Consider the following 13,378-nt stretch of genomic DNA (forward strand, 5'->3'; position numbering starts at 1 on the left):
GATACCATCTCCTTCTGCCCTGGGCCACGAACTTATCAATCACCCCTGCTGTGGACACTTTCTGGAGGTCCAAGATCCGTATGCTCCACGACCGCTGGACTAAGTGTGTAAATGTAGGAGGGGACTATGTTGAAAAATAAATGTGCTAGGTTTTCTAAAATTGACTCCTTCTACCTTAGGCCACAAACTTATCAATCACCCCTGGTATTGTTGTGGATGCTTATTTGTGAGCTACATGTTTCTTGGGTCACCATTGGGAGGCATTTCATCCTAGCAAACTTGTGGGAGGTGCAATATCATTGGCATGTTTTACCCAATGTACCCACCATTCAGAATACCTTTTATTTTATTGAGATACAGCACAGCGTTTGCCCTGCCGGCCCCTGGAGCCATGCTGCCGGGCAATCCTAACCTAATCACGGGACAATTAACACTGACTAATTAACCTACCTGAAGTGTGGGAGGAAACTGGAGCATCTGGAGGAAACCCACACAGTCGCGGGGAGAACGTACAAACTCCTTACAGCTAGCGGCGTGAATTAAACCCGGGTCGCTGGTACGGTAAAGAGTTGTGCTAGCCACTACACTACCTTGCCACCCCAGTGACATGGTCTCATTATGCACGCCTCAGTGACAGAGGACCTGGCGTGATCTTCACTAAAATTTTCAGTATAACATTGAGTATCCTTTAAGAGATAGCTTTCCGAGTTGAACTACAGTCATCTGTGCATTAGTCGGCACTTTGGCCTGAAACTGAGGACTGTAGTTACATTTACCATGATGAGAGCATTTGCATATTTAGGACTTAAAAGCATAGAACATTTACAGCACTGCACACTCCATTCAGCCAACCATTTAACCTGCTATAAGATCAATCTAATCCTTCCCTTCCACAAAACCCTCTATTTTTCTATCATCCATATGCCACCTTAGCATAAGCTTGCAAGTCTGATTTCAAAGGGACAGCATTAATGCAAAACGTCACTTCCAAACCATTGCCTCTTGAATCTAAACTGCACAGACACATTCCTGGAGAGAAGCAGCAGAGATGGACTTTAATGGGAGTTGGTGTAGCCCTAGCTTTAGTTCCTACTTAGCCTGTTTATTCTTAATCTTTTGGTGCTTCCAAAGTAAGGAATACAATGAAATAATTGTGCATAACCCCTTGGCAAAGGAACAATTAAAGATGGATTAATGGAATGTAATTGTACGATATTCAGGCAAATGCTGATCATACTTTATTTTGTAATCTCTCAGATTTAATTTGCCACTAGTAAATTGCATACAGCAAGTGAATATTAATACCGCTTATAGATAAGATTGGAAGTGATTTGGGAAAGAAATTAATTCTACAGAACTATCTAATTGCCAGCACCTTCAACTAATCATGACAAGTGGTATAGCAAAATGAAACAAGGAAAGTTGATTAATGCTATCAGGGAATAAGGTTTCTGAATGGATATGAATGCCTGAGTCAAGTTTTTAAATAAATGCAGGCTCTTTTTTTTCTAGCCATGCAATTGCTGATGTTATGGTATAAAAGCATCGTTATTAGCAAATCATTTTGGTTCCTAGTGCTGACTACATTCTTGGAAATTCATGTGTAGGATTTGGATGAAGACTGAATCAATTTTGCTTTGATTTGGTTATGGTTGTACAGCTTGGAACCTCGTTTATTCTAGCTTAAATGGAGTTAGGGAATGGAGTGAATTGAGTTACCGTTCTTGTAATTGTATTTTAATATGAGTTAATGACCTCAGAATACAAAAAGAACCTATTCAAAATTCAAAGCAGCCGTAATAGAAAATCAAAAGCGATTTTTTTTTTTTGGATTTAGATGGACTGTGTTACGAAGCTTAAAGATAATCACATTTCTTCAATGGTTTCAAAGTCACGTAGCTGGATGTTTGCATGATCAAAGCTTTGCACAGTAACAGCTTAAATGTTTGATAGTGCAAATAAGTAAATATAGCTAGAAACATGTTTGGCCATGCAGAATGATTAAAGAAGACAGCTAGAGATTGGATATCTGGGCAGATAGGTTATAATCTGATGAAAGGGAAGGCTTAGGACTGGTTAAGATATGTTAAAGTTCAAACAGAGTGCAAATCCTAATGAAGAAATGCACTGTGTTCAGAAGATTTTATTCCTATGTAATCAAAAGGCCACTCTTCTGGAGGAATACAAGAAAGCAAGCACCAAAAAGATTCACTAGGTATAAATTAAGCCAGAATACTTGTTTCAATTTACAGTAAATGAAAATTTACACAAGATACAGATAAAATTTTGTATTGAACTTTTAAAATCCTAAGATCTCCATTTAGTAGTTTCTGAAAAGTATCAGTAGAAAGATTTTAAGTGGCCATCGTTTTGTTTTGCATGATCACAGAGGGCTCAGTGGTTATGTAGGATAGCTATTTTGTGAGTATGAACTGGTTATTCCTTTGGGTCTATTACCTATGATCTATTTGTTAAACATCGATCTGGAATTACATTTATTTCTGGTTAGTCTGATTGAAACCATATAGCTCTGTACCTTGCTGTCATCAGGCAGGAGGTACAGAAGCCTGAAGTCCCAAACCACCAACTTCAAGAACAGCTGTTTCCCTTCAACCGTTTGGTTCTTGAACCAACTGACAACACCTTAATCACTACAACTTAGTAACACTTTGATTACTTTAGGCAAAAATCTATTTGTGTTATTTCTTGTTTTAAAAAAATGAATAATTTATGCTTAATTTATGTTTTCTCAGGTACGTTGTGTATCTGACACTATGTACCTGTATTGCTCTTGCACATCAGCTTGATTTTGACTTTGACTTATCCAATGGCACTCTGCTGGTCCACATGGTACTCACTGGCATATTTCTTCATAGTACGCACTGATGTAATTCCAATGTATACCATCTTGCCACTTGAATAGCAGGAGCCAAGAGACTAGAACCTACTCGTACCCTTCTAATATTTTTCCTCACTTTCTGCACTACTTATTCAATATAATGTATTTATTTATAAATCATAGTTATTGTTTGGTATTGCAATGTACTGCTGCTGCAAAGCAACACATTCCATGACATATGTCACTGATATTAAATCTGATTCTGATTCCTCTGATTTTACCCGCTGTCAGTTTCAGTTCTGCTCTCTCCTTCACCACCAAAGAAGCCTTATTTGCTTCACTACTTTAAATTTGCAATTTTTCATAGGACTCAAACCAGATTGAAAGAAGAAATTGTCTTTGCTCTGTCTGTGGTTTTCTCTCTGCCTCTGTCTCCATCTTTTTTGAAATCTGTGCTTCTTCATTATCATAAGTGTAAACAGTTATGTTACCATGGGCCTTTTCTTTCAACAAAGCAGACTGTATGAATTAATTATTTGATTTGAATATTTAATACAATGGCATTAAACTAATTTTAAAAGTAGATGAATTCTCTGTATATCCTTTTGAGCTGTATTTCCCTTACTCTCACTCTTTCTGTTCACAGCCTCTCATTCTTCTGTGTACTGAAAACATATTACATAGCCATGCCATCCATGAGTTAACCATAGATAAGCAATTGTTGATGTCCTGCATCAAATACCCTAAATTGTTATTCCATTGCCGGGAATGATCTGATTCTGCATTTCAGTTTGGAACAGAAGTTGTAGGCAGTGAAAGTTCCAGTATTACTGGTGTGCAGGGTGCAACTTTTCATCCCCAGTGGACAAATAATTGGAGGTTACCGGCCTGAGATTTTGCTAGCTGAAAGTGTTCAATCCCTGTCACTGTTATTGGTGTTGCTTGTATTATTGTCATGTGTACCAAAATCCAATGAGAAGCTTTTCTGTGTGTGCTTGTCATGCTACACACATAATACAGCCTCTGCTCAAGAATCCATTTTCTGACTGGCAGAGAATGTGCAAGCCAATTGCTGCTCCACAAAGAATCAGAAATTGCCACTTCCTACTCTCCCTGGTTCCATTTTATGCCAAGTACCAAGGTACAACAGGACAACCAACAGACCCACCACCATCGCCCTTAATCTTCCTCTTTCAAATTCTGACCAGACATACACATTTCAAGTATCCAGAACTCCTGGTGTGGCTATCGGTGAGACTTAGTGCAGATTTCAAGACCACTTCACCAAGCACCTACGCACCGTCCACCAGAAAGAGCGGGATTTCCCAGTGGCCACTCATTTTAATTCCACTTCCCATTCCCATACCAACATCTCAGTCCATGGCCTCCTCTAATGTCACAATCAGACCACACTCAGGTTGGAGGAGCAACCTATTCTATTCTGTATGGGTAGCCTCCAACCTGATGGCATGAGCATCAATTTCTTAAACTTCCAGTAATGCCCCCCCCCCACCACTGCCTCTGGTCACCATTCCCCATCCCCATTCCCCTCTCTCACTTTAACTCCTTATCTGTCTATCACCTCCCTTTGGTGCTCCTCCCCCTTTTCTTTCTTCCATAGCCTTTTGTCTTCTTCTATCAGATACCCCCTTCTCCAGCCCTGTATCTTTTTCACCATTCAACTTCCCAGCTCTTTACTTCACCCCTCCCCCTCCAAGTTTCACCTATCACCTTAAGTTTCTTCTTCCCCTTCCCCACTTTCTTACTCTAACTCTTCATGTTTTTTTCCAGTCCTGATGAAGGATCTCGGAATGAAATATTGATTGTACTTTTTTCCATAGATGCTGCCTGGCCTGCTGAGTTCCTCTCGCATTTTGTGTGTGTTTTGCTTGGATTTCCATCATCTGCAGTTTGTTTCTTGTTTGCGATTGGATGTGCAAGCTTCGTGATTTTGTTTTTATTTCAACTGTCTAATATCACATTATTTTAACCACCTTGTATCTTCACGTTTTTATAGGTCATCTATGCACTAAATACCAAAAGCGATGAGCATGAGGCTTCCCTGCAGGCTCTTAAGGAAGTTCACCAGGAGGAGATCCAACACATCCTTGCTGAGACACAGAGTAAGATCTCAAAATACAAGAACAGAGTGAGGGAGGAAATAGATTTCAGACATCAAATTCAGTCTCTTGAGGATACCCTGGAGAAACACAAGAAAGCCAAGGAAGAGGTCTTGACACAGTTTGAGGTTTACAAACAGCAAGTAGCAGAGCGGGAAAAGAACATGGAGAGAGAACATGCAGAAAGAATAGTGGCATTGTCGAGGGAGATGCTTAATATCAAGAAGGAGTTTGAGAGCAACCTGCAACACTTCATGGAAATTCAGCACAAGCTAGAGCAAGACAAACAGTCAGCAATAACAGAGATTGTGAAAGTAAGTCAAGAGTCAGAAAGCCTGCAGGAAAATTGCAAAGTGCTCCGAGGCTGCTTCAATGAAAAGTTTAAATTAGAAGAGAAGCACAAAATGGATATTCAGTGCTTGAACCAAGAGCTGGAAGTCCTAAAATCGGAAAAAATGAGACTAACCACAGAATTTGAGAAAAAAGTCAACAAACTGCAAGTCTCACATCAAAAGGAACTGGAAGCTCTGAAAAAGGCTCTGCAGCAGTCAGTAACTGAGACACTGAAACAGTGGCAGACCGGACAGAAGAAGAGCCTGCAAGCTCAGGAGGTGGCACTGCAGCTAAGACTGAAGAAACTGGAGAGAGATATAGAACTCAAGGACCAAATCATGCATGAGTCTAAAACCCAATGTCAGAAATATCAGGAACTGCTGAACACTGCAGAGCTCAAAATCCAGGTGAGCAGGTGCACTTGAAATGTTTCACTGCCCTTAAAGCAAATTAATCAGCTGTAAATTCTTCAGTGCCATTTTCATTGATTATCAGGGAAATTAATATATTTTGATGCATCCTTCCAGCAGGGTTCACATTTTGGAGACTACTTATACAGTGGGATGACATACTTGTTACAGCTTCAACACAAGTGTGTTGTTTGGCGTTTTGGAGCCTAAAGATTCAATCTATTAGAAACATAGAAACATAGAAAATAGGTGCAGGAGTAGGCCATTCGGCACTTCGAGCCTGCACCGCCATTTATTATGATCATGGCTGATCATCCAACTCAGAACCCCTCCCCAGCCTTCCCTCCATACCCCCTGATCCCTGTAGCCACAAGGGCCATAACTAACTCCCTCTTAAATATAGCCAATGAACTGGCCTCAACTGTTTCCTGTGGCAGAGAATTCCACAGATTCACCACTCTCTGTGTGAAGAAGTTTTTCCTAATCTCGGTCCTAAAAGGCTTCCCCTTTATCCTCAAATTGTGACCCCTCGTTCTGGACTTCCCCAACATCGGGAACAATCTTCCTGCATCTAGCCTGTCCAATCCCTTTAGGATTTTATACATTTCAATCAGATCCCCCCCTCAATCTTCTAAATTCCAACGAGTACAAGCCCAGTTCATCCAGTCTTTCTTCATATGAAAGTCCTGCCATCCCAGGAATCAATCTGGTGAACCTTCTTTGTACTCCCTCTATGGCAAGGATGTCTTTCTTCAGATTAGCGGACCAAAACTGCACACAATACTCCAGGTGTGGTCTCACCAAGGCCTTGTACAACTGCAGTAGTACCTCCCTGCTCCTGTACTCGAATCCTCTCGCTATAAATGCCAGCATACCATTCGCCTTTTTCACCGCCTGCTGTACCTGCATGCCCACTTTCAATGACTGGTGTATAATGACACCCAGGTCTCGTTGCACCTCCCCTTTTCCTAATCGACCACCATTCAGATAATAATCTGTTTTCCTATTTTTGCCACCAAAGTGGATAACTTCACATTTATCCACATTAAATTGCATCTGCCATGAATTTGTCCACTCACCCAACCTATCCAAGTCACTCTGCATCCTCTTAGCATCCTCCTCACCGCTAACACTGCCACCCAGCTTCGTGTCATCCGCAAACTTGGAGATGCTGCATTTAATTCCCTCATCCAAGTCATTAATATATTTTGTAAACAACTGGGGTCCCAGCACTGAGCCTTGTGGTATCCCACTAGTCACCGCCTGCCATTCTGAAATGCAAATTTCACCCAAGTAGGTCACTCTAGAGATCAGTTTCAGGTGAAATTGCCCGGCACTTCAATGTACTTCAATTTATTGCAGTTGCTGTTTACATGGTAACAGTGTTGTACCTTTGATGTCACAAGTCCTGCACTGCAGGTTTCCTCCATTGCCTGCAAAAATTGGAGTTTTCAGGTGCAAGCTACCCCTCTGTTGAAGACTCACTTAAAAATCTGGAAGTACATCTCCCTGAAATCCCCAGTGAAATGTCATTCAAAAGATCCACACTGTGACATTGATGTACACAGGACATGTCAGCCTCATTTTCACTGGTGGTGATAGTGGAAACGATACCACTGGTTGTCCTTTAGCTGTTTATTTAACTTGCATTGGAATTGCAGGCTGCACCCCTGTCCTGTGGTCATCTGCAGTTCTCAGTGGCTTGGAGACACTCACAACGAGAGAAGCAACCAGGTCAAGCGGACGTGTAAGAGGAATGCACATATAATGTTTGAGAAACTGAGTTCCTCTAGCATTTTGTGTGTGTTGCTTTGGATTTCCAACATTTGCAGAGTTTCTTGTATTTTTGTAGGAAGGAACTTTTCACAGAAGATCACTGTGTCCCCTGTGTCTTTCTTTGCTCACCAGAGCTTTTAATATAAGTATCCTGCAGCTGAGTTAGAGTTTCTTTAAAGTCTGATCTGTTCAACAAAACCCAGCCTTTGTGAGCTTTCATGTTAGTGCTGATGGAAACAACGGGGTCCTCTTTAGGCATGAAACTGGGGTACCAATTTCATGGATTTTTGTAGGATGTTCAATTAGGTGTTAGTTGTAAACACAGCATGTGTTTAGTGCACTAAAAAAGTATGCAATCCAATTTCTAGGCTGGTATGTTCACTGCTGGTATGTCTCCCTCTTCCCTCGGCTTCTCCTATTCCCAATCCTCTGCCCTTCCCTCAAACCAATATCAGCACTAGAATTTTTAACCATCCTTTCAAAAGCCCCCTTGCTAAAGATGTTCTACTGCTCATAAACATGTTCCTCATTTTAATGACTTCCACAAAGTTTTGTCCCAGCTCATTACCTTTCCTCACATGGAACATTTCCTTCCCTTATCTGAGAAAATATTTGGGATTTTCTTTTATATTAAAAGCAGCCATATTACTGCAAGTTGTGTCTTCTGTATTTTAATAGCATTCAGTGGATAAATCATATCTCAGTTATGGGATCTGAAGAAATGATTTATATAAGGACCCTTTTGGTGTCTCCTGTCCATCACAATGTAACTCCTTAGCCTTTCCTTGCTGAGGTTCAGCTGAGACCCTGACAGTGAATGCACCAAAGCCAGGTGTGCATTTACAACCCAATATTCAGCCAGTAGCATTTTCCAGAAGTGTCCCTGAGTTAGGTCAGAATAAGTAATTGAACCCATGACAAACATATGCTAATTTGCAAGGAGCACAGTGATCATTTGTAATATTTCTACTGCTATCGCAGTTAAGGGCCAACAGTTATCACAGACTGTAGAATTGAACCTGGGGTCATCTTATTTTGCCATTCATTGAACACATGAGCTACCAGGAGGCTCAAGGTTAAAGATTATCTATAGTCATCTCATTTGCTTCACCAACAATGGATTCTATTTAGTAAACAGTACAGTATTTACAATTTCCAGATATTATTCACGATGGGTATAACAGAGATGGTTCTTTCTACGGGAGAACTTAGAACTAGAGGTCACTGCTTTAAAATAAGTGGTTGCCCATGAGAGAAAGATAAAACAAATATTTTTTCTTTGAGAACCATGAATCAGGAACACAGGTCTGAGTTTTAATCAGATTAACCATAATCTTATTAAATGAAAGAACTGGCTTGATGGGTCATGTGGACGAAACCTGCTCCAAATTCATGTGTTGATAAGCAAAGAGAGCAGGTTATGCAAAAATGTTTTCTGATCATAAAAATTAATAAAGTGACCTGCACTGGTACATTTCAAATTCCAGTATAATTGTTTCTCTACATGGCAATGCAGAGGAAAATCAGCAGGGAATAATGTCCTTGTAAAATAATTATTGAAATTTGAAGCAAAAATCGATAGATGTCGGAAATCTGAAATAACAACAGAAAATGCTGGAGGTATTCAGCGGGTTAGGCAGCATCTTTGAGAAGAGACGCACGTAATGGTCCCTATGGAACACTAAAAATAGAAAGAAGACGAAGATGTGTTTGGCGATGGAATCTCCACATGGGGCCATTCCCTCATCTGCTTTTCTATCTCCACCAATCACTTCCCATCTCATCGTACTCTCCATGCAACCACAAAATGTGTAATAACTGCTATGTTCCCTCATCTCCTCTCTCTCCCTCTGTTTCTCTCTATCTCTTTCTCTCCCCCTCTCTCTCTTTCTCTCTCCCTCTCCTCTCCAACCCCTTCCCTCTCTCTCTCTCTCTCTCTCTCTCTCTCTCTCTCTCTCTCTCTCTATCCCCGTCTACCCCCTCTCCCCTCTCCCCTCTCCCCTCTCCCCTCTCCCCTCTCCCCTCTCCCCTCTCCCCTCTCCCCCCTCTCCCCCCTCTCCCCCCTCTCCCCCCTCTCCCCCCTCTCCCCCCTCTCCCCCCTCTCCCCTCTCCCCTCTCCCCTCTCCCCTCTCCCCTCTCTCTCCCCTCTCCCCTCTCTCTCCCCTCTCCCCTCTCTCTCCCCTCTCCCCTCTCTCTCCCCTCTCCCCTCTCTCCCTCTCTCCCCTCTCTCCCTCTCTCCCTCTCTCCCCTCTCCCCCTCTCACCCTCTCACCCTCTCACCCTCTCCCCCTCTCACCCCTCTCACCCCTCTCACCCCTCTCCCCCTTCCCTCCCCCTCCCCTCTCTCCCCTCCTCCCTCCTGCTCTCACTCTCACTCTCACTCTCTCTCTCCCTCCCCTAAATGAGTCTGATGTTCTACAAAATATACACCATACCTTAACCTTGTATTGTACATAGTTTTAGACATAATGTAAACCTTCCAAAGTATAATCTAAAAATGTTTACAGATTGAAAACATTTACTAGATGGAAAGACTATGAATTCAACCTAACTGCAATACATTTCAGAGTTGTACATTGATATCACATTCAAACAAGCAACTATAGGAAAGTTTGTTCACTACTTAATGTGATTTTTATTCTTTAAAATATTTTCTTATTGTAATTTATACTTTGTAATTAGTCTGCATTGCAATGTACTGCTGCTGCAAAATAGCAAATTTCATGACATATGCCAGTGATGTTAAACCTGATTCTGATTCTGAAACTACCAGGTTTTCCACATAATCATATATTTTTAATATTCGTTTTAGGATTTGGAAAAACAACTTCAGAAAGCAGACACTAAATTGGCAACGTCAAGTGAAAATCTGCAGAAGATGGAAGATGAAGCTCAGCTTTTGAGAGGGAGACTTTCAGAACAGAAAGCTGAATTAACCCATAAAGCAGGTAGGGTAACTTTGTCGATTCCACTGTCAAGAAGATGGCAATGCAAGGAGATTACAAGAACTAATTTGTCCAATGGATGACCCACCTGTGGCCATCAGCTTCTGCTCAGAATTGCTGCCTTTAGCACTTCATTGTACCCCTAGATTGTTCTGTTGAACACAAGAATTTGTCAAAAAGTAGTATATGCTTTCTATAAAAATTATCCTAAAGGATCAGAACAGAAACTTGTATACGTCTGTGAAGTGGTATGACCACAGGAATATGAACCAAAAGCTTGACACTGGGTAGCTATTTTAGCACGGTAGCGTAGTAGTTAGCACAGCGCTTTATTGTGCCAGTGACCCCAGGTTCAATTCCTGCCACTGCCTGTAGGTGTTTGTATGTTCTCCCGGTGACCATGTGGGTTTCCTCCGGGTGCTCTGGTTTCCTCCCACAGTCCAAAGACCTACCAGTTGGTAGGTTAATTGGTCGTTGTAAATTGTCCCGTTATTAGGCTCAGATTAAATTAGAGGATTGCTGGGCAGTGTGGCTTGAAGGGCTGGAAGCTCCGACTCTGTGCTGTATCTCATTAAGTAAATAAATTTATATGATGGACTGTATTTCCTCCTGTCTTATAAATTTTCTGCAGGAAACAGTGACACTGGCGCCATATCTTAATGAAGAATAAGCACTCCTATAGAGGTATTAAACTACACAGTTCATCCCACAATGTGTGAAGTTATAGCCATTAAGTTGTGCCTATTATGTCTGTGAGACACATTGACTTGTTCAGGAAACTGTAACTCTGCTTTGGGAGATGCAAGAGTTCAGCTTGAAAGAAAATGATTTACTTTCTCCTAAATTGCCACTTATCCCACATTCCTCAGCTTAGCTGACATAATGTATTCCCAAGCTTTCACTTAAATGTGAGGAACAGCTCTTTAAGAAATGTTGAGCGGCCCTGTTTTTACAATCCTGGACACCTTGTACCTGGTCTTACCTCCAGAAACATATTCTCCCTGTACAAGCAAAACCTTAACTCTTTCATTAAATGGAAGGTTTTTTTGGTGGCTGAAATCGGTGGTGAAAGTGATTCTGGAAGCCAACAAAATTTGGCTGTTGATACAAATACAGAAGAGCCCCCCCACCCCCGCCACCGAAAGTGCCAGCCAGTCCTGATGAACTTGCACAATATTTTGCTCATTTGAATATAGGATGTAAGTGGTACTGCCTGCCCCATATGTTGCCAATCTCTAATAAACTCAGAACTGAGTGGCTTGATGAACTCACTCAGAAGGTAATTAATAATTATCCACATTGAAATGGATTAAAGGTCTCACTAAACCAGCACAGACTCAGAATAGCTTGTTTCCTTCTGTGAACAACACTTTCAGGGGAGAGACCATAATCAGAAACTTGGTTCTCTCAGGATAAGTTTACTCCAGGTTCTCTTCATAGAACATAGAACAATATAGCACTGCAAGGCTCTTTGACCCACAATGTTATGCCGACCTCTCAACCTACTGCAACATCAACTTAACGTTTCTCTCCTGCATAGCCATCCACTTTTCTTTCATCATGTGCCTATCTCAGAGTCTTTTAAATATCCTTAGTGTATTTGCCTCTACCACCACCCCTGGTTGTGTGTTCCATGCACCCACCTTTCACTGAGTAAAACACTTGCCTCACTAATTCTCCCTAAACTATCCTCCACTCATATTAGCTATTTCCACTCTGGGGAAAAGGTTCTGGCTGTTCACCATAGTCTCTTATCATCTTATACGCCTCTGTCAAGTCACCTCTCATCCTCCTTTCCTCTAAAGAGAAAAATCCCAAGCTCGCTCAATCTTTCATCATAAGACATGCTCTCTAATCCAGGTAGCACTTTGGTAAATCTCCTCTGCATTCTCTCTAAAGCTTCCACATCCTTGAGGTGACCAGAACTGATACAATCTTACTATTGTATAAATCTTTCCCTTTGGCTAAAGGTTTTTGGGGCTTACGTGGCAGGGGACGATTGGTGATCACCAGGGCCAATTTCCCAAGATCTAGCAGGACTGTTATCACAGAGACTGATCTACGAAGCAGATTCATGGGTGAACTCAGATGTTGAAGAAGAAAGACAACAGTGACTCTCTGCAATCAAGTAGCTGCCTAATGATAGCTTAACCTGCTGATGTAAGTCTGGATCCTAATGTTAGTTAGGATACTAATCTAACACCTCTTTCCATCAACTAAACTTGCAATAGCCGACCAGACCCATCAGGGTGACTGCAGTGACGAATGCCTCGGGAGGAGGACAGAGGATCTGAAACACTGTGAAGGTGGCACATAAGGACCTCAGTGAGGGGAACCCTTTCACCAGGGACCCCTTGATCAAGAAGATCCAGCTGGAGTGCTGCAAGCTCAAGGTGAAGGACACAGTTCAAAGATGTACCAGTTAGTAGGTTAATGGTCATTGTAAATTGTCCTGTGATTAGGCTAGTGTCAAATAGGTGAAATGCTGGGCAATTCAGCTCATTGGGCTGAAAGGGCCTGCTCCACACTGTATCTCTAAGTAAATTTATCTACTCCCTCCCGGACTTACCAAGTAATGGGTACTTTGACATTACCTTCAAGCACCCAGTTGGTTGGCAGAAGATGTTACTGGACTCTCAGGAGGAGAGAAATGAGGTTCCACTAACACCGAGGAAGGTGTAGCTATCCTTCACTCTCCCAACCAAGAAGGACGTGATGTTGGCCACTTGCACAACCCACATGTTCAAATCAGCCCATTGTGCATGTCTTCACCTTTCTAGCTTGTTACTTCGAGGGAGCAGGGAGCTGCGTGGACTTTGAGGACCTGTTTGGGACCTGGACTAGCAAGTACCAGGTGAAGGTTCAGTTAAGGGTAGATGCTAATGGAGCCGTCATCAACACACCTTCAATGTTTTCAATTGTAAAGAACCACGGTTACGTGGCATGTGCCTGCTCA

At 41.9% G+C, this 13,378-nt stretch overlaps 1 protein-coding gene across 1 annotated transcript in view; it reads left to right on the plus strand.

Moving 5' to 3' along the window:
* LOC140195679 (protein FAM184B-like) overlaps nucleotides 1-13,378 on the plus strand; it is a 228,838-nt gene that overhangs the window by 127,818 nt on the left and 87,642 nt on the right. The window contains exons 3-4 of the mRNA XM_072254395.1: nucleotides 4,857-5,699; nucleotides 10,290-10,425. Of these exons, the coding sequence (XP_072110496.1) occupies nucleotides 4,857-5,699; nucleotides 10,290-10,425 (979 nt within the window). The remainder of the gene's footprint in view (nucleotides 1-4,856; nucleotides 5,700-10,289; nucleotides 10,426-13,378) is intronic.

Source organism: Mobula birostris, chromosome 3 (assembly GCF_030028105.1).
Source record: "Mobula birostris isolate sMobBir1 chromosome 3, sMobBir1.hap1, whole genome shotgun sequence".
NCBI classification, from domain to species: domain Eukaryota; kingdom Metazoa; phylum Chordata; class Chondrichthyes; order Myliobatiformes; family Myliobatidae; genus Mobula; species Mobula birostris.